Source organism: Gopherus flavomarginatus, chromosome 9, assembly GCF_025201925.1.
Source record: "Gopherus flavomarginatus isolate rGopFla2 chromosome 9, rGopFla2.mat.asm, whole genome shotgun sequence".
NCBI lineage: Eukaryota > Metazoa > Chordata > Testudines > Testudinidae > Gopherus > Gopherus flavomarginatus.
Genome location: NC_066625.1, coordinates 7,082,420 through 7,109,197, shown reverse-complemented (window position 1 = coordinate 7,109,197; position 26,778 = coordinate 7,082,420). Strand labels below are relative to the sequence as shown.

Here is a 26,778-nt window from a genome sequence, read left to right as displayed (position 1 = left end):
GAAAGAATCTCCATTGGCTGCCAGCAGTACAGGGCTCATGACCTAGTGCTGATTGTGTCCAGCAGAGGGCAGCATCTGAATTAGCCACTTCATGAGTAGAGCTGGGGAAACTTCTGGTTTGGGTTTGTTTGTTTGTTAAGCCACTTTTCCCTGCACAAGGTTTGAAGTGGCCCTTTTTTGATAACTTCCCTTATTGTTTGCCAGTTTAAAAAATAAAGAAATAAAAGCTTTCCCCCTTCCCCTTCTAAATGAAGAACAAAGCCCAAGAGCTGGCAGACCACAGCTAAACAAAAACCCTTGAGAGGAGCCTGGTTTTCGTGCAGTTGTTTTGCTGTTTGAAAAGCCTCTTGACGCTGCCTGATTTTAAACTCTGCTCAAGGCTCAGAGGTTTCTACCGTTCCACGCTGCCACCCCATAGTACAACAAACTCTCGGATCCCCTCGCCCCCAGTCATAAACGGAGGGTGGGTGTGACTGCTTGAAAGCTGTCTATGACCCTGGGGGGGGCATCTCCTGTCCCCACCCACGCCCCCAGCTGCACCGTGGCTAATAATGTAATTGACAGGACACGCCCGGGATGCTGTACTGATGGATTTGCCTGTGCTCTCCGCAGGGACCATGCCGGCCCATCTCTGTGCCTGGATTCCATGGACACAAGACTTGACTGAGCCAGGCTGTCAGCTCCGCTTCTCCTCAGAGACCCTCCGCATAACTTAGACTCGCCTCTTCTCTCTAACATCCGGCCGGGAAGCTGGAGCGTGACGCTGCCGCCCCCCCGCTCTGCCCCGGTTCGAAGGTTCTCTCTCTCTCTCTGCCGAGCCGAGCCGCCTTCCGCCAGCGGGCCCAGTGCACTGCAACACTACAGCTCTGACCTTGTCCCCCTAAAGCAGAATCCGCACCTGGGGCAGCGGGGTGGAATCACTGCTTCCGCCTGGCCTAGACCGGGAGGGACTGCATCCAGCTCCCAGGACCCATTGCTGGGGCACAGCATCGCACGGACACCTGGGGGGAGGGTTTTACACAGTTATCGTCTCTGGTTTGGGTTGTTTTTTCCCCTCCCCGCCCCCCCTCTGCTGAGCTCCCAGAAGGACTCTGATCTGGGATGGGGCAGGGGGGGGGGGGGGATAGGGACATTGCTTGGCCTGGGGGGGAGTGTTTACATGTTTACTCCTCACTCCAGCCGCTCTTTGAATACTTCTACTTTCCACGGAACCAGCTGGCCTGCTGCAGATGGTAAGTCCGGGAGGGCTGGCTGGACTCGCCTTAACACCCATCTGCCCTTTGGGGGCCCTCTCACTCAATACTGGATTGGTGTCTCAGTGGGGTTGGCAGCTTTCCCCCCACAAGGCTCGTGGGGAGTGATCTCCATTTGTCTCAAGGGGCAGGGTTCACCCTCTGGTGACCCACTGGCTCTCGCTGTAAAGTGACAGGAGGACAGGGGAAGCTGGCGGGGGCGGAGGGCTGGTGCCAGCTCCTCCGTTGTGTAGTGGGCAGGTGATGGCTGTGACAATAGCACAACTCCAGAGCGTCTCACTGGCACTGGAGGTGAAACAGCCACACTAGGGTCCAGCTCCTTTCTTAGCACCTTTCCCTCCTCCTGGGGGGCAGGAGAGCCAAGTTCCTGCTCTGGTTTAGCAGCCTTTATTTTGGGGGCTGGTTGTCTCTAAGGGCCTTCATCTTCCATCTTCACATCTGGCTCCAGCTGGTTTTTCTCGCCCCCAACCCCCCGAAGCCTTTGGAACACCTTGGGATGAAGGAGACCAGGGCACAGCCAGTCAGCCCCAGGCACGGCTCGCCCAAGATGGGACCTTGCCATGCTGAGCCAGGCATGGGTGACCCAAGGCTTGCGCCTTCAGACAGGCGTGCCTAAGAGTTAGATGCCAAAACATCTCTTTTCCCCCCTCCCCCTCCAAGGTGCTGAGCAGCTGCCTCTTGGTGTCACCGGTTGTTGCAAGTGCTCTGGAACCCAGTCCCTGGCGATTACACACTTGGTTTCCAGCACCTCTGTATGAAAATGGCCCCAGATGTTTGTTTGCCTGCCTGCGCCAAGACCGTTTACATGCAGGTGTGAATTTACAGGCCGCTCGCAGCCTCAGCCAGGTGTGAGACAGGGCCTGAGTTCTGCTGGAGGAGGTTCCCTGCCTCTCCTTTCAGCCAGGCTTTGCAAGCAGACTGGGGCCCAGCCAGCTCCTGCTGCTTCAGGGCAAAGCAGCCTCTGAACTGGCTTTTAATGTGGGCCACCCGACAGCCCCTGGCCCCTCTCGGGGGGAGGGGGGACCCTGGCCCGAGTTAGACTTTTAACCCCATGTGGCATTTGAAACTTCCCCATCCACTGGGTGAAAGGTGGCTGCGGGTCCGGGAAGTTCATTCCCAGGCAGCGGAAATGCAGGTGCCTGTTGATCAAAAGGCTTGTTGCTGGCAGACCGGTCAGTTTCAGTGGGGATATTTTAATCCATTTCCTTAGGATCCTGTTTTTCCTTCAGCGCTGCGTGAGCTCTTTGCACAGGTGGGACGAGGCTTTTGGATGGAGGGCGGGGAGGCCACGCTCCGCGAATGTTGAAGATGGTTTGTTTTGACTTGGTCAAACTTAAAATTCGGGTAGGGGAATGGGGCGAAGACAGCACTAAAGAACGTAGCCTGAGCCGCTGTCGAGCGGTAGGTCCCGTTTCCTGCAGTATCAGTTTCCTTGGTTGCTCTGAGCTGGCATGTAGAGCAAAGCCCAGTGGCCGCTGGGGATTCCTGACTCTAAACTGGATTGGAAGGTGACTTCTGGGACCAAAGGAACCAGCTGGCTTGGGCTCTCCTGGGCCCAAATGTTCCAGCCTTTCTCCCCCCGGGGCTGGGAAGGAGGAAGCTGAAGTGATCAAGCCTGGCCTGGCTTCCCTAGCAGTCTCTGGCTGCCATCTCTCTGCTTTGAGCTCTCCATTCTTGCCTGACCAGCGTTGTGCCTGGGGAACATCACCTGCTCCGCTCTGTTCTTCCCACGGGGAAGGGGGGGGAATCTCGCAGCCAGGTCAGCTCTCGTTCCTTCATCCCAAGCTTTAGCCCTCTGAGTGTTCTCCCTCGTCTCAGGAGGCCCCTTCGCAGGGTGCGCACCCACTCCCAAGGCCACTGGGCAGGAATTGTTTCCTCTTCCTCCACCCCCATTGCAAGGACTGGGAGCCTGGAGCTGGAGGCCAGGGCAGGCCCAGGATAGAGCAAGTGCCATACCCCGTCGGTGCCTGATTCAGGCTGCTTTCCTCTTTCCAAAGTGCCAACGGGCCTGTTGGGCCCTGACTCCTGGAGGCCTGAAAGCCGGAGTTACAAGGGTTGGGATGGGGGCATCCGCCTGCAGCCCCCTCACCAGGCCTTTATGGGTCATCAGCCCCACCTCTTACCAGTGCGCGCAAACAGCTGGCCTGGGAATGGCCCCTGGCTGCCTTGTCACATGGCTGTAGGCTCTGGGCCAACCCCGGTTCTCTCTGTGGCTCTTTAATCGGGAGGTGCCTGGCAGAGCATGGCCCCGTGTCAGCCTGGTACCGGAGATGGAATGCTGTTACTCGGAAGCGTGTTGGGGGTGGGGTGGGGGGCTCAGTTAGTCAGCGGCCGATACTTTGAGTCTTTGAAGGAACTGGCTGAGCTGGGGCTGGGGCAGAGGAAGAATCTGAACTGCACAAACCCTCTGAACCCCTCCCGGTTCTGTTTGCTAATAGTATTTTTCTACACCCAACCTTTGCTGCAGAACCGATACTTTGTGTGGCTGTTTTGGTACTAGAACTGTAGGGGGCAGAGGCAGGAGGGAGGGGAGAAATGTAGTTGTCATGGGGTCCCCTGCAGTCTAACCCAGCCCTGTGGGGTTCTAGTGGCCCCGGTAGAACGTTCCCTCCTCTCCCCCCGTGTCTTTGGTAAGATGAATTTAGCATTGTCTAGTTATGAAATACTGGTTTTTAATATTGAAAATAAAGCATTTAATATCTCTTAGCTGTGGCAGTGCCTGTCCCTGCTCACACCCAGCGGAGCATCTCTCTCCCTCTGCAAGCGGGGCCTGGGGGTGGGGGGACTGGGCATCAGAAGCCCTGTGTTCAAGGGCAGCTGCACTCCGGCCAGGAGGCTGGGATCTGCCTAGGGAGCAGGGCACCAGTGTACTCGTCGCACAGCAGCCGTGCCTGGGCTGGAGCCTGGCAGCACAAGGTACCTGCTGCTGGAGCGAGGGGAGCAGAGAGTTAAACTCTGCCTCTTCTCCAAGGCAAAATTCACGTGAGGAGGGAGCTCATAGACTCTAGGACTGGAAGGGACCTCGAGAGGTCATCGAGTCCAGTCCCCTGCCCTCATGGCAGGACCAAATACTGTCTAGACCATCCATTATAGACATTTATCTAACCTGCTCTTAAATATCTCCAGAGATGGAGATTCCACAACTTCCCTAGGCAATCTATTCCAGTGTTTAACTACCCTGACAGTTAGGAACTTTTTCCTAATGTCCAACCTAAATCTCCCTTGCTGCAGTTTAAGCCCATTGCTTCTTGTTCTATCATTGGAGGCTATGGTGAACAAGTTTTCTCCCTCCTCCTGATGACACCCTTTTAGATACCTGAAAACTGCTATCATGTCCCCTCTGTCTTCTCTTTTCCAAACTAAACAAACCCAATTCCTTCAGCCTTCCTTCATAGGTCATGTTCTCAAGACCTTTAATCATTCTTGTTGCTCTTCTCTGGACCCTCTCCAGTTTCTCCACATCTTTCTTGAAATGCTGTGCCCAGAACTGGACACAATACTCCAGCTGAGGCCTAACCAGCGCAGAGTAGAGCGGAAGAATGACTTCTCGTGTCTTGTTTACAACACACCTGTTAATGCATCCCAGAATCATGTTTGCTTTTTTTGCAACAGTATCACACTGTTGACTCATATTAAGCTTGTGGTCTACTATGACCCCTAGATCTCTTTCTGCCATACTCCTTCCTAGACAGTCTCTTCCCATTCTGTATGTGTGAAACTGATTGTTCCTTCCTAAGTGGAGCACTTTGCATTTATCTTTATTGAACTTCATCCTGTTTACCTCAGACCATTTCTCCAATTTGTCCAGATCATTTTGAATTTTGACCCTGTCCTCCAAAGCAGTTGCAATCCCTCCCAGTTTGGTATCGTCCGCAAACTTAATAAGCGTACTTTCTATGCCAACATCTAAATCGTTGATGAAGATATTGAACAGAGCCGGTCCCAAAACAGACCCCTGCGGAACCCCACTTGTTATACCTTTCCAGCAGGATTGGGAGCCATTAATAACTACTCTCTGAGTACGGTTATCCAGCCAGTTATGCACCCACCTTATAGTAGCCCCATCTAAATTGTACTTTCCTAGTTTATCTATAAGAATATCATGCGAGACTGTGTCAAATGCCTTACTAAAGTCTAGGTATATCACATCCACCGCTTCTCCCTTATCCACAAGGCTCGTTATCCTATCAAAGAACGCTATCAGATTAGTTTGACACGATTTGTTCTTTACAAATCCATGCTGGCTATTCCCTATCACCTTACCACCTTCCAAGTGTTTGCAGATGATTTCTTTAATTACTTTCTCCATTACCTTCCCTGGCACAGAAGTTAAACTAACTGATCTGTAGTTTCCTGGGTTGTTTTTATTTCCCTTTTTATAGATGGACACTGTATTTGCCCCCTTCCAGTCTTCTGGAATCTCCCCCGTCTCCCATGATTTCCCAAAGATAATAGCTAGAGGCTCAGATACCTCCTCTATTAACTCCTTGAGTATTCTAGGATGCATTTCATCAGGCCCTGGTGACTTGCAGGCATCTAACTTTTCTAAGTGATTTTTTACTTGCTCTTTTTTTATTTTATCTTCTAAACCTACCCCCTTCCCGTAAGCATTCACTATGTTAGACATTCCTTCAGACTTCTCAGTGAAGACCGAAACAAAGAAGTCATTAAGCACAGCCTGTGCCTGCACCATTGGGGCAGGGAGCTGTTTCCTCCCCTTCCCCTCTGTATCACCAGCCCTAGGACCTGGGGGTTGGTCCCTGCCCACACCAGGCTGGTCCTGGCTGTGCACCGGGTGCCTCTTTCCCTTGTGCTGCACCTTCCTGGTCCGAACAGTCGCTAACCTGTGTGCCAAAGGCCTGGTGCAGGGATGGCCATTGTGGCAGTGCTAGGGCAAAGTGCTAGACGGAGTGGGGCCTGATAGGGAAACCAGCTTGTGGGGAGGGGTTAGTCTGGCTTGGCTAAAGCCTTAGCAGCTGGGGAGGGGGGCTTCCAGTCAGAGCCTGCATTCATGGGCCTTTCCACCATCCAGCATGGGGCTGAGCATGTGCCCTGCCCAAGGAGGCTGCTGTTTGCACGCAGAGGAAGAGGAGGGAGGGCCCTGTGCAGCCCCCAATGCTGCACACCCCCCAGCTTAAAAAGGAAAACCACATTCCCAGGTAAGCAGCTGCCTTGGGTTGTGGCCAAACCCTCTCGCAGCCCTGTGCTGTGGAGAAAGGGAAGCAATGGAAAAGCAGGTCGGCCCCACCCCCAGTTCAGCTCCTCCCTGGTGAGGAAGCCCAGCTGGGCATGGCTAAATCCAGCCTTCACCAGCTAACTGTAGTGCCACCCTTTGGGCTGGAGCCTGGGCTCAGCCCCTTGGTGCTCCCACCCCATGAGGGCTCCAGCCCAAAGCCGCCGGCCTGCGCTGCTATAGGTAGTTGTGTGGCCAGAGCCCTGGGAGCCAGAGGCCACTGACCTGGCCTCAGAGACTGGCTGCCGCAGGGGTTTTATTGCAATGCCGATGGACCCAGAGTCCAAGGCTGGCTGGGACCCTTGTGCTCACCTCGTGGGCTGTGTGTAACCAGAGCAAGGCCCAGAACCCTGCCCTGGAGGAGCTGGGGTAGAAAACCCTCTTCCTTGGGCATTGGGTTCCAGGGTAAAGACCAGGGGGGCAGGTTTCTGTTTGGTTTGTTCCCATGCCCAGAGCCCCTCTCCTCCCCTGTCTCTTGAAGTGGGCTAGTGCCATGTGACCCCCACCCACCCAGGCAAGGGGACACTTTAGAACAGCCTATTTCCACTTAAAGCAGGGCACAGGTTCTGGCTGCTTTTTTTTTCTGTCACACTTCTGTAAAACTTCATGTGCCAGCACAGCTCACTGTGCTGCAGCTACCCTTGTGCTCAGACTCTGGGAGCAGATGGGCCCAGCTAGTCCAGGGGTGGGCAAACTTTTTGGCCTGAGGGCCACATCTGGGTATAGAAATTGTATGGTGGGCCATGAATGTGCCTGAATGTGGGGTTGGTGTGCAGGCTTCAGCATGGGGCCAGAAATTAGGAGTTGGAGTGGGAGGGGGCTCTGGGACTGAGGGGTTTGAGGGGTAGGAGGGTGTGCTAAGCTGGGACTGGTGGGGTGGGAGAAGGATCAGGGCTGGGGCATGGAGGGTGAGGGCTCTAGTTGGGGGATGCAGCAGTTGCTCTGGGCTGGGACCGAATGCTGCAGCGGGCAATCAGGGCTGCAGGCAGCACTTATGTCAAGCAGCTCCGAGAAGCAGTGGCAGGTTCCCCTCTCCGGCTCCTAGGTGGAGGCACAGCCAGGCAGCTCTGCTCCATGCTCACCCATCTGACTCTGCAGGTGCTGTCTCTGCAGCTTTCTTGGGTTCCTGACCAATGGGGGTGGTGCTTGGGGTGGGGGGCCATGAGCAGAACAGAGCCCATGCATAGGAGCGGGAGGGAGAAATGCCAGTGCTTCTGCGAGCCCCACAGAGCAACTCCCACCCCTGCTCCAGTGTGACCTGCACCCTGATCCCACTCCTGTAACAGTCCCCTAACCTCCAGCTGTGTTACTGGTGGCCTCAGCACATGGTTCAAAGACCTCAAGTTACATTGCCACAAGTGAAATGGGAGCAGGTGAGGCCGGGCTCGGTGAAGTGCAGTCTTTATTGATATGATCCAGAACGCAGCAGCCAGGCACAGAGCTGGCACTTACAGTCACTGAGGGGGCCACTGAGTGCAAACTGTGCTTCTCAACCTTGAGTGCCAAGGGAGGGGGGAGGGAATGGTATTTAACCCTGCTCCTGCGGCTCAGCAAGCAGCACTGCCCTAGTGCAGGGCAGGGGGCCCAGCCAGCTGGTTCCAGTCGCTGCAGCATGTGGGAAAAACTCTGTGCTAAAACCCAAGTGCCCCGGGTGGTCTTACCGTGCCCCCTCGTGGCCAGCGCTGACCACAACATGGCTCACCACAGCAGCAGGCTTCAAGGTTCAGCAGGGGGCAGCTGCACAGGTGCCTGGCACAGCTGGGGCTGGGGCCAGTCACTGGTGCCAGCCGAAGGATCCTGGTTACAATCCCAGCTTTGGCTGCCTGACTTCATGCTGTTTAACAGACAGCAGCAAAGCCCCCACCTGCCTCTAACTGTCCCCCAGGCGGGCAAGAGAAGGGGCTCCTGCCCTCAGGAAGAATAGCTCCCCTATCAGCAGTGTCACAGTGGCTGGAAGGGAGGTGAAAGGCACCTATTGCCTATGGAAAATCAATAGGAGGCTGGTACCAACCTGTGGCCTGCGCCTTTACCAGACAGAGGCCCCAGCCTGCTTGCAGGAGGGTAAAGAGCCAGGCTGCTGCAGGCAGCACACAGCAGGGTGGGGACTTACACAGTGTGAGGTGCAGGCTGGCACCAGGCCGCTGCTCTCCTGGGGGCAGCTGCTTCAGGGATTTTAAATACAGCCACAGTCTTACCATGGAGAGCGGGAGGTTCCTGGCGCTTATGTAGCCTTGTGGCTGATAACACCCACTGCTCCCCTCCCTGCTGTTGAGCTGGCGCTAGGCCTATGCTCTGGGCCCAGCCCTGACCTGCATTCCCTCAACAGGAAGCTACAGGCACCTCTCCAGAGCCAGCTAACAGCACCCAGCCTCTCCTGCCTAGAGCCGAGTTCCCCCCTCTGCCCTGGCTTGGCTCTGTTCCCTGCAGGCCCTGCACTCTGCTCTCCCCAAAGTGTGCCCCTGCCTGCTAGGGTCAGACCACAAGCTGTGGCCTGGTCAAAAGTACCCAAAGCCCCTCGCACAGTGGCAGGGGAAGAAATAACCTTATCAGCCCAATATAGCCATGGCCCCAGTCCGTTACACTGTGCTACAGCCTGATGCTGCCTGAGCCCCTCTTCAGTGCCAGGAGCTGGTACCAGAGCGGAGGGGGGCTGGGCCTTGTCGCTTTAGGGGCAAGTGAGATGCAGCCCCCTCCAGCCACTCAGGTCAGGCTGAGAAGTTTTAGTCATGTAGCTTCAGCAGCGCAGCCTGCCCCATGGGCTGCTCCCCACTCCCTTTGGGGTGTCTCTGCGGGAGAAGGGCAACTCCAGGCCAGGCCTGGCTAGGAACCAGCCCCTGCGCAAGCGAGAGGCGGCAGCACGCAGCAGCAAAGCAGCGGGGAGGAAGGGGTGGGACAGGCAGCCCTGAAGGGCAGAGGCAGGTTCTGTTCCTCCCCTTGGGGAAGTGTCACGCTGCAGAGGACCCCGTGCTCTCCACGGGCTGGGTGCCGGCTCCAGCAGGGCAGGTGCTCCCCCACGGCCCCTTAGGCAGGCGGCTTTCGGAAGACACCCCAGGCATGGAAGCAGCGGGTGAAGGGATGGGGCTCGTTGCCTTTCCGCACCAGGCGCAGCTTCCGGGGGTGCTCGGCTGCCTTCGAGCGCATGTGCTGGATATACACCTGAAAGAAGCGGGAGGGGCAGCCTCAGGCACTGGCCCCCCCGAAGGCCAGATCCTGCTCCGTTCCTATTGCACAAACTGGGAGGAGGCCCTGGGGATCCAGGGCTGCTGTGCTCCCAGCCAGGGGCTTTGGAGCCGCAAAACAGGCCTTCCGCTGCCCCCGTACCCCAGGCCCTAGCGGGTGTCAGGGCAGATGCTGCAGCATCTCAAGGGGAAGGGGCCAAGCTGCTGGACCCACCCTCCAGGAACCATGTGCCAGGGCAGTAGAATCCCACCCTCCCCCCCCACCCCCCGCCTCCCAGGAGCTGTCAGAGGCTGGAGGAGCGTCTCCCTCCACAGCAGCTTTCATTCATAGCCAGGGAAGCCTTTCGAGATGCTCCAGCCCAGCCCCAGGAGGGGGCAATCCCAAGGCCTGGGCCCGGCCCTTACCTGGCAAGCCTTCAAACTCAGCTTGATTTCCACCTGACTTGTCTGGGTTCCCACCCACATGTAAACCTGCAGGGTACAGCAGAGACAGCAGGGTTAGGGGAGCGCTGGCCAGAGCGCGAGACGGGAAGAGCAGATCCACTGCAGCCCACCCAGGCCTGGCTCCTCCCCTGCCGCACACGGGCAGGGCCTCACGTGGCATCTAGCACTCACTGGAAGTGGGAGGATCTGGGCCAGGAAGCCCCGCTGGAAGGTCCTGGGAGAGAGACTGGGTTCTCGGGGGTTGCAGCGAGAGGTTCCCTGCAAGGGAGCCTAGACGTGGCTGCAGAATGCAGAACAGTTACCGAGGATAATCACGTGGCTATGCCCCCTCCCCACTGGGGGGCGCCAGGCCCTGGGAACTCACCTCTCGGCCGTTGTCCAGCAGCATGATGTCGTCGTCCGCCAGGTCATCCTGGCAGAAATCGGAGCACTTCTCCGACACGGAGAAATAGCCCTTCTCGTTGGAGCACCTGCAGTGGAGAGCCAAGCCACCATTAGCGAGGGGGGGCGTGCCCTGCCTCGGGCCAGCCCGGCTGTCCCGGGCAGATCCTGAGTGTCAGACTGCGGGAAGGCCCCCAGTGGCCATGAGTTTGTCAGATCACAGCCGAACCCTGGGGAACATTTTCCCGAGCTCTGCTGGTCCAGTGGGCAGCATGTCCCAGTGCCTAGGGTCTCCTCCCGCCTTGGCCAGCCCAAAGGACTATCCTGGTGCCCTGGTGGCTTAAGGAGCAGGCTGAGCAGGGGACGTGCGACCCCGTGGTTTGAACAGGCACCTAGCAAACGGATGGCATGAGCGCTGACCAGCGGGGGACCTGTCTACCCAGCGTGGGCTCCGGGCACGCACCTGAACAGTCGCGAGTACTTCATGTAGTCGGCATCTTCGTCGTAGGCCTTCTGGCCCCCGATGCCAACCCAGAAAAAGTTCTCTGGCTCCTCTCCCTCGTTTATCACCTGGCACACAGAGTGGAGGTGTCAGGGTGCGCCCGCGAGGGCTGGAGGGTTTCAGATGGCTCCTGAGTCACTTCCTGCTCTAGGGTTCTGGGAGCAGAAGCAGGGAGAGGCCCAAGCTCTCCCCGGCTCTGCTCTCCATGGCTGCACCCCAGAGCAGTGGCTGGCAGCATAGCTAGAACAGCCTTGCCCATATGGCATAGAGCACCACTGAGAACCAGCCACCGGACCATGCCCACAGAGGCTCTGGCCTGCCTCACCTGCTTGCTGTACGAATCGTCGAACATGTGGTTCATGATTTCCTCGGCTAGCTTGGCCTCCTCGGGGTCGGCGGCCCGGCCCACCCAGGTATAGACGATGCCTTGGTTATCGGTGCTCTCGAACGGCACCTAGGGGAGTGGAGAGTGGGTCAGAGTGGCAGGAGCAGAGCCCTTGGGCTGGATGGGAAGCCCAGGCATAAGGAGAGGAGACGTGGGAGCAGATGGAGTTTCCATCGACAGGGGAAACACACAGAGAAGGGCGGAGGGAGGCTGCACGTGGAGGGAGGTGCTGCTTTGGCTTAAACCAGAGTTTAGAGAGCTTGATGCTCCCAAGGTCACCCCACAAAGTGGCTTCATGGACATGGACCAGGTTCTTCTGCCAGCCAGTCTATGCAGGGTCCTGATCCTGCCCCACACCCTCCTCCCCCAAGCTGGAGGCTTCCATTCCTCTTCTCTCTTAGATGCTCCTTGCCCACAATCTGTGGGGCAACCAGCACCTTCAAGGGCAGCCATGGATGCAAGGCGCCTCCTTGGACCAGCCACAAGAAGGACGCCCGTGAGCGGTATGTGCTGGAGCAAAGTCAAGACGAGGAGGGTGGCAGCAGAAAGCTTCAAAGGACTCCACCTTGTCCTCCTTGCTCACCGGCGCTGGAACCCGGGGGGAGGGGGTCATGCCTGCTCCCACTTTTTAAACAAAAGAAACAAAGCACAGAATTCATGTCCCCTACAGATTTCACCCCCACCCCTCACAGAACAATCCATTCTGCTGGGGAGGTGCTGCAATTACACTCTTTGCCCACCAGGGGCTGCTGGGGTGTCACCCCTGGAGCAGCCAGCTGCAGAGACGGGGGAGAACTTTGGTCTTGGCCACCCCACTTCTACAAAGGTTCTTGTCCTCGCTCCGTGTGGACCCAGGGCTGCGGCGTGAGCCCTCGCTGCAGCGGGCCCAGCTGGAGACGGTGCTAGCCCTGACACTAGTCCCAAGGATGCTCACCTTCAGGATGAAGCAGAACTCTGAGTTCAGCAGGCAGGAGTCGGTGTTGATCTGGATGCACCTGCAAGGGACGAGAGGAGGAGGAGTTCTCAGCCCCGGCCTGGATCCCCACCCACCCCAGCAGGGCCGGCCTATTCAACCCCTCCGAGGAGGCGGCTCCGGTTAGCAGAGCAGCTCCTCTGGCTCTCACCGGGTGCAGAGGGCGCTGCCGTTGGTGCGGACGTGGTACAGGCTGGGCTGCAAGTTGTTGTCCTTGGATTTCCTCTTGCCCTTGTGGATAATGAACTTCCTCTTGAAGTGAGACAGGAACTTGGGGTTCTCCTGCTGCTGGGTCATGCGCACAACCTAGGTGCCAGGGGATTGTGTTAGAGACATCCAGGGCCGGGGAGTTCGCTCACACTTGGAGGGGACCCCAGGACATGTGCAGACCCATCAAGTGACAGAGAGCCATGGCTAGCAAAGCATGCTGGGTACAGTAACTCCTCACTTAAAGTCGTCCCGGTTAAGGGTTGTTTCGTTGCTGATCAATTGGAGAACGTGCTCGTTTAAAGTTGCGCAGTGCTCCCTTATAACCTTGTTTGTCTGCCGCCTGCTTTGTCCACTGCTTTCAGGAAGAACAGCCCATTGAAGCTAGCTGGTGGGGGCTTGGAACCAGGGTGGACCAGCAGCCCCCCTATTAGCTCCCCGCTCCCCTAAGTTCCCTGTGCAGTAGCCGCCCAGCAGGCTACCAATTGCTGGCAGTTCAGCTGTCCCTCCCACCACTGCCATGTGCTGCTCCTGCCCTCTGCCTTGGAGCTTCTCTTGGGAGCCTCCTGCTTGCTGTGCGGGGGGGGCTAATGTTAAGGTGTCCCCCTCTCCCCTGCTCCTGCCCCTCGCTTACCCCTTCTCCATATAGAGCAGGGGGGAGACAACAGGGCTCAGGACGGAGAGAGCTGGCCGCAGCCGCTGTCTCAACTTCATGAACTTTTTAAAGGCAACATACTTAAGAGTGTGGTGTCAGCGTACTTAAAAGGGGCAATGGCATCTCTCTTTCTCACACACAGTGTGTGTGTCTCTGTCTCTCTCTGCCATGCTGTCTCCCCTCCCTCCATTCCTGCTGCCCTGTAGAGGGTGAGGCTATATTAACAACAATGTGTTAACCCTGGAGGGCTCAGCGAGTGCTAGTTCAGCTCTGAGCAGTAAGACATTCCCTGGGAAATATCCCTCCCTATGATTCCTCCACCTCAACCAAGCTTTACAATCATTCATGGCTGTGTACAGTATTCAGCTGTTTGTTTAAAACTTATACGGTGTGTCTATATAGTTTTTTTTGTTTGGTGAAAAACAATTTCCCTGGAACCTAACCCCCCCATTTACATTAATTCTTATGTAGAAATTGGATTCGCTTAAAGTCGCTTCGCTCAAAGTCGCATTTTTCAGGAACAGAACTACTATGTGAAGCGAGGAGTTCCTGTACCTACATGCAAATGAGACCCTGCCCCAGCTGCCTTCTGGGATGCAGCCACACGAGGAGCAGGCTGCCCCCTGCAGGCAAGCGCAGGAGCTTGCCTGACCCCAGGAATGCTCAGCTGTATGCTCCAGCCACCTGGATGGGGCTGGGCCTGCGTCACCCTCACCGGCTCCTGCAGGAGCCAGACTGGATCCTCTGCTGTTAGCCAGGACAGGTCAGCATCACCTGCCCCAGCCAACGGGAGCACCTGCATGTGTCACACCGACCTCAGGGCAGCTCGAGGTGCCCCCCCCCCCCGGGTGGACAGCAGCCCCCAGAGGGTCCTGGCATCAAGGCTGAGCTCTGCAGCTGGGAGGAGGACGGGTAATGTCCTGTCCTGCCCCATGGAGCAGAGATTAAATGGCCTTGGGGAATGGGATTTTGCCTGCTACGGCCCAGCTCGTGGTATGGCCCATGGGGCTGTATGGAAGGGGGGGCCCATGGGGCTGTATGGGCCCCCCTTCCATACAGCCCCCCTCCCAGCCCATGGGAGGGCACATATAGGGCAGGGGTCTTGAGGCTCCTAGCCTGGGTCCTGAGAGCAGAGGGGGGTGCTGGTGCTCAGGCTCCCAGCCCTTGGGGATGGGGGGGGTGGGAAATCAGGCTCCCAGCTCACCTCCAGCTTGCCAGGGAAGAGGCTCTCGAACTTCTTCTGCAGGCTGAAGGTGAAGGTGAGCCAGCCCATGTTGGAGGCCTCGCGCCCCTGCCAGAAGTACACGATGCACTGGAAGTCTTCCTCCGGCTGCTTCTCCTCCTCCTCTTCCTCCTCGTCCTCCTCCCCTCCCTCTCCGTCCCCTTTGCCACCGCTCGTCTTCTTCTTCTCCGCCTCGTCCTCGTACTCCACCGGCACCCAGTACCTGCCAGCACGGGCGGGATCCCAGTGATGTGGTTGGAGGGCAGTCCCAGTCCCCCCATATCCCAGAGCTCTCCTGGCCTCCCCAACCCAGCAGCCTCGTGTCACGCTCACTTGGGGGCTGGGGGGGCAGGGGGGGGGCGCTGCTGGCAGAGGATCAGCCTGAGGGATGGGGGCTCTGACACCTAAGAAAGGGGGCAGCGGGAGGGGGTGAGAGCTGCCTAGAGAAGGCAGGGGCGGGTGTTACCTGCACAGGAAGACGTAGCAATCCTGCGTGTGGAAGTGTCCGAACTCCTCTTCGGGCAGGCGAGCAAATTTCTTGCCCTCCAGGACAAAGCCCTCCATGCCGTCCAGGTCCTCATTCCACTCCTCCATCAGCTGCTCCGCCTGTGCCGCACGCCAAGAGACGCACACTTAGGAGGACGTTGCAACGGGCAGCAAGCTGGCAGAGCGCTAACTGCTAGGCATGGCAGCCTAGGGGACCCTGGGGCCAGTCCTAGTCCTGAGAACGGGGCTGGGGGGGAGGGGCTTGCAATAGCATTCCCCCCCCGCAAATAAGGGGATATCCAGAGCATAGCCAGAGCCCCAGCCCACCCCCTCTCTCTCCCACCCCAGCCTTGGCTGCCCCATGGCCAGCTGGAAGGGACACAATGCTGGTCCCAAGGCCTCAGGAGGGGGAGCCTAGGGCAGCTGTGTTGGCATAGAAGGTTCCAGCCCAGACGGGAGGAAGGAAGGGCCCAGATGACTCCCCCGTGGGTCTTTCATTTACCCCTCGACCCCTGCGTCATACCTCCGTCAGGGCCATGGGGGGCTGGCGGGGCAGGAACAGCGCCGTCAGGTCAGCCTTCATCTGATCCTTCTTCTCAGCGTCTTTCTTCACCTTGCCGGCCAGCCCCTTGGCCTGCAGCACGCTCTCCGCGTTGCGGGTGTAGTCCACCTTCAGCACGTCGTCCCAGTTCTTGAATTTGGACTTGAACACCTGCAGCCGGGGGAAGACACGCTGGCACGGGGCCTTTCAGCTTCTCCCAGGGGGCACAGCCCCCCCGCAGAACAGCTCCCGGCATGGCTAGAAGGGAAGCGAGATGGACACCTCTCCCACCCCGCAGAACAGCTCCCGGCATGGCTAGAAGGGAAGCGTGATGGACACCCTCTCCCACCCCGCAGACCGGTCGGGCCACCCCAGGGCGGCAGCTGGCCAGACCCGGATTCCCCAGCCAGTCCCAGCACAGCGCCGCTGGCCACTCCCGAGGGGCAAGGCAAGCCCGGAGCCCAGCGCCCCCCTACCTGGCACTCGGTGCCCTCCAGGTTGCGGATGACCATGGCATGCCTGGGCCGGTGCAACATGCTGCACAGCTCCTGCCCCAGCTTGAGGGCCGCCGCCCGCACCAGGCGCGGGGACTTCCTGCCCACCCAGATGAAGACGTCGGACCAGCAGTCGAGGATGTACACGGCCTTGGTGTCGAGCAGGCTCTGCAGCTGCGGGGCAACCGGGCAGAGGAGGAATTGAGCAGGCGGGAGAAAGGGGGGCCTGCCCCCTGCTGGGATCTCCCCCCACTCCCATAACAGGACCTGGGGGGCTAAGCAGGAGGGAGAGGGAGCCGTACAGGCTGCCAGCCCAGCACCTTCAGATAACTCCCCCTCCCAGCAAGAGCCGCCCGGCCCCTCGCCCTGCCTCAGGGCCAGGCCCTGGCAGCATCCTCCAGCTGGGAGCAGGGCCCGAGCTCAGCTCCCGACCCTGATTCCCACCACCCTGCTCCAAAAAGGAGGGGGTTTCCCCGACAGTCTCCACCTCCCACTGGGCTGGAAATGGAGACCGGGGCCCTGCCCCAGGGAACGGCTCTCCCGCTCCAGGGCTCCACGCAGGCCCCATCCCAGGGAACAGCTCTCCCGCCTGGGGGCTCCACCCAGGCCTCGCCCCAGGGAACGGCTCTCCCGCCTGGGAGCTCCACCCAGGCCCCACCCCAGGGAATGGCTCTCCCGCCTGGGGGCACCATCCACTGCTGAAGCAATCCGGAGAAGTTTGTGAGCGGGGCCTGAACTCCAGGCCATTTCCCGCTCCAGAGCCTGGCGGGAACAGGGGCAGGGGGAAGAGGCAGTAGAGGGCCGGCAAATCTCAGATCCTCCATCCACATACCCAGCCCCCGTTGCCTTAGCAGGCACGGCCCCACCCCGGCCAGGCACGGCCTATGGCGCACAGCCTGATGGAACGGACCCCTCCGTCTCCGGCCCGCCCCACCCTGCCATACCAGTCGCATCTCCGGCAGCAGGTCCACCTTGAGCCGCTTCTGGTGCTCCACTGAGAGCTTGTAGTTGATCTGGGGCAGCTCCAGGTAGCCCAGCCCCAGGCCGACCTGAGCCGAGGAGAGAGGAGAGGGATGAGGGGGAGTGGCAAGACGACTCAGAGCCCAGTCCCAGGGCACGGGCACCCCTCTGCCACAGAGAGGCTGCTCCGGGGGCACGCGGAGCGGGAAGGGGTCTCTACCTTATACAGCTTGGGCTTGGCTGGCTGGAAGTCGTCCGGGACGTTGGCCTTGATCTCCTCAGGCCGGCCCCCCAGCACCTCCCAGAACTCGGGTGGCTCCTGGCTCTGGCTCAGGAGCGTGATCTCCGCCTTCCCCTTCCGCTCATTCTTGTTGATCTTCTCAGCAAAAAGCCTACGCGGGACGATTGGGGGAGAGGAGGGGCCGGAGAGACTCCAGTTAGGTCCCAGTCCAGCTGCACTGCTGGGGCCAAGTGGGGCTGGCAGAGCAGGAGGCACCAGGCCGGCAACAGCAGGTGAGTGTGGGGGGGTAGGGCCACCCAGCCCACGATGGCAGGAGGAAGGGAAGATGGCAGGGGGCCACCATGCCCTGTGATGGCAGGTGGGAGGCCAGGGGGTGGCGGATGCCATGTCCTGCGACTGCAGGAGGCGGCGTAGGGGTCGCCCAGCCCATGATGGCAAAAGGGAGGGCAGGTGGCCAGGGGTCACCATGCCCAGTGATGGCAGAGCAGCAGCAGGTGCCTTTCACACATCTCTGTCCAGCCTGGCAAGCTCCCAGCTGGCGTGTGTGGCAATCATCCTGCTCCCCGACGGGTGCTGGTGGAGTGGGAGCAGCGGAAGGGGGCAGAGCGCACTCTGTGCCCCCTAGTGTCAGCGCCCACTGGCTCCGTCCCTGCCATGCCCCCTCCCGGCTGCCCCTCTGCGGACACTACCTGGCTTTGGTGGTGCTGCTCAGCGTGGCCTGGGTCCCCCTCCACACGGAGATCTCAAGGCCGTTGTCCAGGAGGAAGACGAACCTGAAGCCAGGACAGGTGAGGGGTGGAGGGGTCAGCGTGGTTGAATCCAAGAGCTGTGATGGGAACTCAGTGGCAGAGACATGCCCCTGCTCCCCAGCTGGTGGCTGCTTGGGGGAGCGGGGACAGGAGAGAGCTACTGGTCCGGTGGCTGCCGACACGAATAGCAATGGCTTGGTTTGCTGGCAGGGGAGGGCAATTCGAGCTCTGGAGGGCAGCACCCGAGCCCCTCCCAGCAACGAATGCATTTACCCCCGAGCCCGAGGGAGGCAGGGCAGGGCTCGCAGGCCCACTGCCCAGACGGGACAAGCCCAGAGGCCCCATTCCTCACCCGCGGTCGCCCAGGGAGCCTGTTCAGAGCAGAAAATGGAGCCGAATATCCTGAGTCCCAACCCAGGGCAGTGACGAGAGCCTCTGCCGATGCACGTGGGGCCTGACGCACCGTTCCCGCCGGCTGCCCCGGTGTTAACACTGCAGGCTCCAGTCCAGACAAGCTGAATCACTACGATCTCTGCAGCTTCCACTGCCGGATGGGGGTCTGCAGGTCCCCACACCTATCCCGGCAGGCCAGTCCCCCCGCCCCTCCGCACGAGAGGCATGGACTTGGGTACCGCATGTCTGCAGAGCGTCCCAATCCCCCTCCACACTCACCGGGGGTCCAGCGAAGCAGCCTTAAGCGTCACAGGCTCCAGCTTAATATTCTTTTTCCCATAGACGCGATACAGCCTGCAAGGACACATGGTACGTGAGGGGGGTCACGAGAGAGCCCACCGCCTGAGGAGAACCTGCCTTCACAGGGGCAGCAGGGGGACAACGCGCCCCACAGGACTGGGCAGCAATGCGCTCCGAATGGATCAAGGGGTGGCCTGGCCTCTGGAACTCACTGCCACAAGATAATAGAACACCTCAAGTGCTCTGTCGGATTCCAGCCGGGCTTAGACCTTTCCGTGGGTCACAGGCACCTCTGGTGACAGCTGCTTTATTCATGAGGCCTCCTGCTCTAGGGGAACAGAGAGGGCCTGGAGAAGCTCATCCTGTGGGCATGTGTCTAGGACTGGAGTGCCCGAGCCAGCTCCCATTGAGGACAATGGACGGGCTCCCGCGGATGGGTGCTGAGACAGACTGGGCCCAGAGACCTGACGGGCTGTGGCTCTGCTCCGGTCAGGCGGCTTCTCTGTGCCTGTACGCCGTGTAATCACGGCACCGCAGAGGGTGACTGTGGCCGGTAGTGCACCCCCCGGCTCCCCCGCAGCGGCCTACCTGGTGATGTACTGCGCGTCCTCGACGGTGTAGAAGCCGCTGGCTGAGCCCCCCTCGATGTAGGAGATCTCGTGGTTGAACACCTAGGGGTGGGGACAAGGGGTCAGCCTGCAGCAAAAGGCTTCTTTGCCTCCCTCCCGGCAGGGCGAGGATTGGCTGCAGGGGGTTGGTGCCCAGTTCTCCAGCCCTGGGACAGCTGGGGAAGGAAGGGGGGGGCAGGGTCCATACAGGGGTGGATTGGTCTGTATGGGGTTGTGTGGAGGGGCTGGGAGGAGGGTGGTCGAGGGGGGAGGTACCTGGCTGAATTCGTCACTCTCGTCCCCCATCTCCTCCCGGATGGTGCGGCACTGGGCCCCCAGGTAGTTGCGCAGGTTGACGGCATGGATGGCGGCGCTGGCCTTCTTGTCCAGCGTGGCCTCCTGCCCGATCCAGTAGTAGATCTCCCAGGTCAAGGAGCTGCTGTCGTCCAGGAACGTCTGCAGGGAGAGGCCAACAGGCAGAGCAGTCGGTGGGGCTGGAGGAAGCTGCGTGGGTCGCTGGGGGGAAGTTTCCCTGCTCTCTGGGCCACCCACAGAAGCCCTGCCTACCCACACGGCCCTGGGACGCTCCCTGCAGCCTGGCACAGCTCGCGGCCCCCGGCATGGGAGGAACTGGAGCCGCGGTAGGGGCGACTGGGATGAGGGAACCATTCCCGGCAGACTGTCACTCGCCTCGAGGGAGCCTGGGGATGGTGGGACCTCGGATTTTGTCTTATTTTATCTTCCACCCAGAGTATTAAACCTCTTCACAGGAAACCCTCTGAACGTAGAGCAGGGAGCCAGGACCCCTGGGTTCTAGCTGTAGCTGGGAGGGAGTGTTGCCTACTGGCTAGAGCAGGGGGGTCTCTGAGCCAGGACGCCTGGATCCTATTCCCAATTCGGCCCTGCCTGGCCTTAGATGAGTCACTGCGCTGCTCCATGCTCACTTTCCCCAGCGGATTGGGGACTCAGGACCCTGGGCCATGCTCCAGGCACCCCGCAGGAAGGCATGGGGCAGGGTACGGGTGCGCCGGTACCTTCAGCACAATGTAGCAGTCGGCTTCGTAGAACTTCCCGTTGAAGGCCTCGTCCACCAGCGTGGGCACGAAGTTCTCGATCTGCCAGACGGAGACGCCGGGGATCTGCCCCACGTCCTCCGTGAAGAAATCCGAGTAGCTGAGCTGGGGCTTCTCCAGGCTCTGGTCCCAGCGGCGCGTCTTCGGATCCGTGTATTTCATGTCCCCATTCTCCTGGCGGGGGCGGGGGCGGGGAGAAAGGGTGGTGAGACGCGGCCTGGCTTCTCTCCACTCACAGCCCTAGGCCTAGACCTTGGGCCATGTTCGAGCCCACAGCGTCCCTAGATGCTGAGCATCTTCCTAGGGGCAAACTGGGGCTGGGACCCGACTTTCACGCCAGGCTCCAGCAATCGAGGCTCCTCCCTGGAGCTTGGCCGGCCACGCGCAAGGCAGAAGCGGGATCCAGCCCGCTGCGTTGGTTCCACTAGGGCTCATGGGAGTGATGCCAGCAACTGTGACTCAGACACCCAGGGACCAGCTGGGTCGGGAGCACCCTCCGCAGATGGACGCCCTTGTCCTGAACCCCATGCTCACAACATACACGATGCTGCGAGTTCCGATCCCGGCTTCGACGCGGACTCCCCGCTGCGGCCTGGGACAAGGCAGCGAGACCTGCGTTCTCAGGAGCGGCCTCGACCGTCGGGTGCCCCCGTTTCTGGGTGCCCAATGGGAGAGAGTGAGGGTCTGGCAGGCAGAGGCACCGAGCCCCTGCTGCTTGCATTGGCCTCGGGACGAGGGTGGACGCACGTGGGCTGTGGAAGGGAGGTAGCTGAGGTGGAGAAAGGTTTGTGTGTGCGGACGGACAGACAGCACCCACCGCCCCACCCCACCCCATCCCTTCCTACCTCCAGTTTCTTGTTCTTCTCCTGAGCCACGTCTGACATCCCCTTCAACACCTGCTTGGCCTGATCGTCCTGTGCTGCCGAGTCCTTGCGCCGGCGAAGTCGCATCTTGCGGGCCGTGGGGTCCTTCGTGCCGCTCCCTGGGAACACGGGCAATATGGGTGAGCAGCGGCAGATCACAGCCCAGAAATCACTGACACCTACTCAAGACCCCAGGCTGGACTGGGGACCCTGCGCCATAGGGCGCTCTCAGCCCAAGGCGGGAATCGCTTGGCACTGCCGGTGCCACAACAGGAGAGACATGCCACAGCATGGCCAGGAGCCCTCTGGTTCTGTACCCTGCTCCCAGCGTCTGAGATTCCCAGTCCTCCTGGCTCCCCAGGAGCCAGGCTTCAGCTGGAGGTGACGTTTCCCGCCCCCCGCCCCATAGTTCACCTGCTGCAGCTGCTGCGACGGTGGCGGGTGAGGCGCCAGCCAGGCGCAGCTGGTTCTGCAGGGAGAAGTCGATGTTGTACCACTCAGAGGTTTTGTCCACTGGCTTGGGGGGCATCACCAGGTTGGGGTTCTCCCGGACGTCCAGGATCTGCAGAGGCACGGGACAGAGAGGTGATCCAAACACCAGCCACAAGAGAGAGACCTGGGCACCAGCTGGTTCTCGCTCTACCCTGGAGAGCTCAGGGGGCATTGGCCGAGGGAGGGGATCCTCCTGTGCCCCATCAGGGTTTAGGGTCAGCATCTGAGGGCGCAAGGCTGCAGTTGGGCAGGGCGAATGGGACTCGTTTCCCAGGCGCTGGGATGCCACGCCCTCCCCTGCCAACACGAGACCCACGTCCAGCACCGGCCACACAGGGGCCCAGGATTAATCAAGGCAGAAGGGCCTATGGCCAGCCAAGCGCCATTCAGAACAGACCCGACGACCCCAGAAACAGGCCCCTTGCCGAACACACTGGTTGTCGGCAGGCAGGCCCAGCGGGCAGGGAGTCTACGCCAGGCAAGGCCCAGCAGGGGTGATTCAGGGTCTCCCCACTCACTCGTGCTGCACGGCATAACCCCCTTCAGCATGGCACCAGCTCGCTAGGCCTGGCTGGGCGCCCCAGACCGAACCGCTGTGCAGCAGAGGGAACAAAGGGCTCCCAGATGGCTCCATCGGAGCAGCTCCTGCCCAGGGATGTGCTGGGCGAGGGCGAGGGGCAGCATGATCAGTAGGACTGGCCATGGGGCTAGAGCCCCACAGTCCCTTAGCTGTAGTCCCAGTGCCTTGCTGCATGGCCGCAGGTCTTAACCCATAGACCGTCAGGCCCACATCCTTGATGGGTTTAGGCTCCCAGTTTCCTACCTCTGGGCAATGGGATTATCCCGACCCAGTACATTAACTCGGGCCACCCCACGGTTGGCAAGGGGCGCAGAGAGCCTCCCCCCTGCCATGTGTCGGGGGTGGGGAGCACAGGCTGGCCCTGCTGGTGGGGTTACCCTCCGCAGAGGGGTCAAGAGTGGAGCCTTGCCCTCCGCTCGCACGCCAGCCAGCACTCCCCTGGGGTGCATGGATCTCCCCAGGGACCGGCTCCCACAGAAGCATGGGGCCTGGGATGTCTGCCCGGCAGGCGCCAGAGAAGCACGGAGGCCCGTCCCTCTGCAGCCTCACCTCGACATCCGTCAGGAAATGAACAGCCTCTGGCAGGGTGACCAGGCGGTTCTTGTTCAGCACCAGCTTCTTCAGCTTCGTGCACCTGGAGGGGCAGAAGAGACGCTAGGAGAAGCCTGGCCCCCGCTCCCGAGACGCGCTGGGCTGATGCTGAGCTGCCGGGCAGGGGGATCCCAGAAGGGAAGGAAGGAGGGACACAGGGGGCAGAGGGGACAGTGCCATCCAGAGGAAGGAGCTGGGGGAGCCGTCACAAGCCAGCTCAGCTCTTCATGGAAGGAGGCTGGGAAGCCGGCTCGGCCTGAGCCGAGTCCTTAGATTTTCCCTGCTCCGTACGTCGTCCATCTGTCCCGTCCCACCCGGACACTGCTCTATGCTCAGGCCCAGCTTCGCCTGCAAGAAATGCAAAGTCCTTCCTTCCCCTCTGCAGAACGCACCCGCCTGCTCCTCCCTCCCCTCCGCCCCAGACATGCCAGGGAGGAGGGCGGCAGCTCAGCGCTCTGCACCAAGCTGGTCTGCCCTGGAGAAGTCAGACTGAGTCGTGAGCACTCCGCGCTAGGGATCCACCCCCGCTGGGCTTCGGGGGGTGGGCTGTGAGCTTGCAGGGGGTGGGGCGGGGTCTTTTGCAGCCAGGCTGCGGACGCTGTCAGCGGCAGGTGAACTCAGCACATAGCAGGGCTGATGTCGGAGGTGCTGAGTCCTCACCGAGGTCAGACCAGCCGTGCGTGCGTGCGTGTGTGAGAGAGAGAGATCCACAGCAAGCAAACGGCTTCCTTCCCTATCCCCACACAGCAGCCACCTGGGGGAGACTCTGCCCCAGAGTGTGGGGAAGATCCCGCTTCTGTCCTCCCAGACCCAACCCAACTCCACCAGGCCAGGGCAGCCGGCGGGTCGCTCACCTGCACAGGCTCTCAGGGATCAGCTCCAGGTTGTTGTTGGCTGCCATGAACTCCTCCAGGCTGGTCAGTTTGCCAATGCCAGAGGGAATGCCATCGAAGTCCAGCTTGTTGGAGTTTAGGTAGAGTTTCTTCAGCTTGGTCAGCTTGCAGATGGCAGACTAGGGACGGAGAGAGACACATGCCACAGATCAGGGGGAGTTGATAGCCTGGGCCACTGGGCTCTGCAGAGGCTACCATCCAGGGCATCCTGCCAGCTCCTTGGACAAGTCACTTAGCCGCTTTGTGCCTCAGTTTCCCCAACTGTACCATGGGGATAACAGCACCATCTGCCTCCCTGAGGTTCTGTGAGGATAAACCCATTACAAACTGCAAGGGGTGCTGATGCTATGGTAAGTGGGGGGCCTAGGAGCTCTTAGCTCGGCCTGAATCAGCAAGGAAAGCTCAGGCCTGTTGAGTCAGAGGATGGGGAGCCAGTGGGAAGGTGGGAGCATCCCCTTGGGTCTGTGATGCCTCTGTGGCATTCACAGCTTCACAAGCCAAGGACCAAACTCCAGAGAAAGCCACCAGGCCCGTCTCACTGAGACCTTGCCCTAAGCTTGGCCGTGGGAAGCCAGCCAGCTCCGGACATCGTCTCGGGGGAGATCTGTACGTACGGGCAGCGACGTGAGCTGGTTCCGTGACAGATTGAGGGTCTCCAGCTGGGTCCACTGGTCGATGCAGAGCGAGAGCTCGGAGATCTGGTTGCTGCTAAGGTTGAGACGGCGGAGGCTGGAGAGGGTGTAGAGGCACTCGGGGACCCGGCTCAGCTCGTTGCAGGCCAGGTCCATGTCTGGGGAAGAAGAGCACAAGGGATGTGATGCCACCAACTGGACTGGGCCCAGGTCAGCTGAGAGGCACGGAGAACCCAGGGCTCTGGCTGGGTTACACAGTAATTGCGAGTGCACGGATGTGATGCCAGGATAATCCAGCAGGTCCTGGCCCGAATGCATCCACTGGCACAGGGACGGGGCAGGCAGCCCATCTAACAGCTGCGCTCTTCCCAGCGTCAGAGCCTGGACCATCTCCACCAATAGGAGCTTGGCCAGCAGGCTCAGGACGGGGCCGGATGCGACAGGATCATTACAGAGGCATCATCCTTGCAACAGCTTGCCCCACCCAGCCATGTGGCTCAACCAGGTGGCTGTCCCAGTGCACTCTGGGACTGCAGGAGAAGCTATGCCATGGGCTGCCCACACGGGTACTGGGAGCAGGGGCTTCTGGGTAATTTCCCCAGACACAAGGCACCGCATTGTGGGATGGAGGGAGGAGGAACAGCTGGACCAGGGAAGATGCAACAGTTGTGGGTTGTCATCAGGGAAGATGCTGCTGTGGAAGACAGGGTCAGCCAGGCCTGGTCCTGGGAGATGCACCCAGCCAGCTCACCCACTGCTTGCAGACACGAGCTGCCACGTGGGTGGCGTGAGCTCAGCCAATGGCTTATCAGGAGTGGGACACCTTTCTCCTAGTGCAGGGCCTCCTTGCTGGACTGGCCCTGTTGCCCGGCAGCAGTCGGAAGGAGGCCTGGAGAGGTGCTGTTTCCCCACCTTGTCCCCACACGTGCGCCCTCAGCCCCGGACTCTGCAGTGAAACCCCATGGGCGGCTCACCTGCGAGGTTGGTGAGGCCCTCCAGGCTGGTGGGCAGATTGCTCTGAGTGCGCTGCGTGTTCCTCAGGTGCAGGGTCTGCAGAGCGGTCATTGCAGGGAGCTGCCTTTACATGGAAAGAGAGAGAGAAGCAGTGAGGGAAGATCCACCGCTGGGCCGAGCCTAGGACTGCAGGGGAGATCCCGGAGCAGAGCAGGAGCCCAAGCTCTGGTTCAAGAGATGCAGCACGTCCACACCAGGACTGGTTTAAACCTGGTCTCAGCTTTGCTGGGTTTCAGCCCAGCTCCCCAGGGACATGAGCCCATTCCACAAGAGCCATTCCTGGAGGCCCAGGGTGGACTGGGCCGTGGGAACCGGCTCAGCCCTTCCTTCCTAGAGGCCGTGCTGCTAGGGGGCGGGGGACAGGACCTGTGTCTGCCAGAGCTAGGCAGAGAGAGTCGACCAGTCTTTAGGGCTGTGGCCAGCACCACGAGGTCCAAGAAACTGGTCTTATTTAAAGACTTCAGGGCCGGATCCCAAGCTTCAGAAGGGTGAGGTTTCCATTGATGGCACGGGGGCGCTCTGGATCAGGCCCCAAGAGGCTGGCCATGTCCCTTCCAAAAGGGCTCATTGGAGAGGAGCGAAGGCGCCCCCCAGGCTGGGTTCTCGGACGTTTAGCAGGGAGAAGACCTTTCTGGTTGTCTGTCAGCGGCCCTATGCAACCAGAAACCCGTCAAGAAACCAGACCCCTGGCCGGACACGGCTCTTCCCAGGAGAGCGGCTAGAAGAGAGTCCAGCCAAAGGGGACCTCTCTGGAGCACATCCCGCCCCCTACCAGCGCCAGCAGCCTGCGCCCAGGCAGCGCAGCAGGACACCGCTCTACCTGAGCTGGGCGTGCAGCAGCGGGTTGTTGTTCAGGATCAGAGTCTGCAGGTGCACCAGACGCCTCATCTGCGGCGGCAGGCTCTCCAGCTTGTTCTCGCTCAGGTCCAGGTATAGCAGGTCCGTCAGGTTGATGAACAGCTGGTTGGGGATGTTATCGATGCTGGAGAAGACAGACAAGCCACGCTCTGCTTACCAGCCAGGAGAGGGGGAGGGACGGAGGGAGCTCCCCAGAGCCGCGCTGCACCATGCTGGGAAGGGTACCGAGAGTCTACATTGCAGCAGGCGGGACCGCAGCACGAGAGACGTCCCTGTGCTGGCTTTGATCTTTGGCCAGTGAAGCAGCACAGGTCAGGGTCATACAGCCTGGGTTGCTGCAGCTTCACTGCTGCGGTTACAGACGCTAGCTCAGGTCTCCACGCGCAGCAGTCACCCTGCCCCCCAACTGGGTGCAGACACGAGCCCAGGCTCTCAGCTCTCTCCTCCGCTCAACAGGGCAGCAGGGAGGTGACCCAGCCTAGCTACCCAGCACAGCCAGGGGCATGATCCTGGCAGCAAGGCAAAGACTGGGGCTCTCCCGGGTTTCGACAGGGACACAGGGGCTTCCCCGGCCTG

At 60.1% G+C, this 26,778-nt stretch overlaps 2 protein-coding genes across 5 annotated transcripts in view; one reads left to right on the top strand and one right to left on the bottom strand.

Annotated features, from left to right (window-relative positions):
• The window catches only part of LLGL1 (LLGL scribble cell polarity complex component 1), a 60,951-nt gene extending 59,646 nt beyond the window's left edge, over nt 1–1,305 (top strand). For all 3 annotated transcript variants that reach the window (XM_050967869.1, XM_050967868.1, XM_050967867.1), the window contains exon 23: nt 613–1,305. The gene's annotated coding sequence lies outside the window, so the exon portion shown is untranslated. The remainder of the gene's footprint in view (nt 1–612) is intronic.
• Nucleotides 1–26,778, bottom strand: part of FLII (FLII actin remodeling protein) — a 255,848-nt gene that overhangs the window by 220,306 nt on the left and 8,764 nt on the right. For both annotated transcript variants that reach the window (XM_050967857.1, XM_050967858.1), the window contains exons 6-30: nt 26,165–26,326; nt 25,305–25,408; nt 24,313–24,488; nt 23,660–23,817; nt 22,764–22,848; nt 21,557–21,704; nt 21,125–21,261; nt 20,241–20,453; nt 19,483–19,662; nt 19,187–19,269; nt 18,578–18,652; nt 17,846–17,929; nt 17,136–17,307; nt 16,900–17,004; nt 15,938–16,129; nt 15,444–15,632; nt 14,901–15,040; nt 14,417–14,657; nt 12,502–12,656; nt 12,312–12,372; nt 11,318–11,446; nt 10,954–11,060; nt 10,474–10,579; nt 10,071–10,136; nt 8,732–9,642 (exon numbers count right to left, since the gene is read on the bottom strand). In XM_050967857.1, the coding sequence (XP_050823814.1) occupies nt 9,508–9,642; nt 10,071–10,136; nt 10,474–10,579; nt 10,954–11,060; nt 11,318–11,446; nt 12,312–12,372; nt 12,502–12,656; nt 14,417–14,657; nt 14,901–15,040; nt 15,444–15,632; nt 15,938–16,129; nt 16,900–17,004; nt 17,136–17,307; nt 17,846–17,929; nt 18,578–18,652; nt 19,187–19,269; nt 19,483–19,662; nt 20,241–20,453; nt 21,125–21,261; nt 21,557–21,704; nt 22,764–22,848; nt 23,660–23,817; nt 24,313–24,488; nt 25,305–25,408; nt 26,165–26,326 (3,403 nt within the window). In that variant the 3' untranslated portion in view covers nt 8,732–9,507. The remainder of the gene's footprint in view (nt 1–8,731; nt 9,643–10,070; nt 10,137–10,473; nt 10,580–10,953; nt 11,061–11,317; nt 11,447–12,311; nt 12,373–12,501; nt 12,657–14,416; nt 14,658–14,900; nt 15,041–15,443; nt 15,633–15,937; nt 16,130–16,899; nt 17,005–17,135; nt 17,308–17,845; nt 17,930–18,577; nt 18,653–19,186; nt 19,270–19,482; nt 19,663–20,240; nt 20,454–21,124; nt 21,262–21,556; nt 21,705–22,763; nt 22,849–23,659; nt 23,818–24,312; nt 24,489–25,304; nt 25,409–26,164; nt 26,327–26,778) is intronic.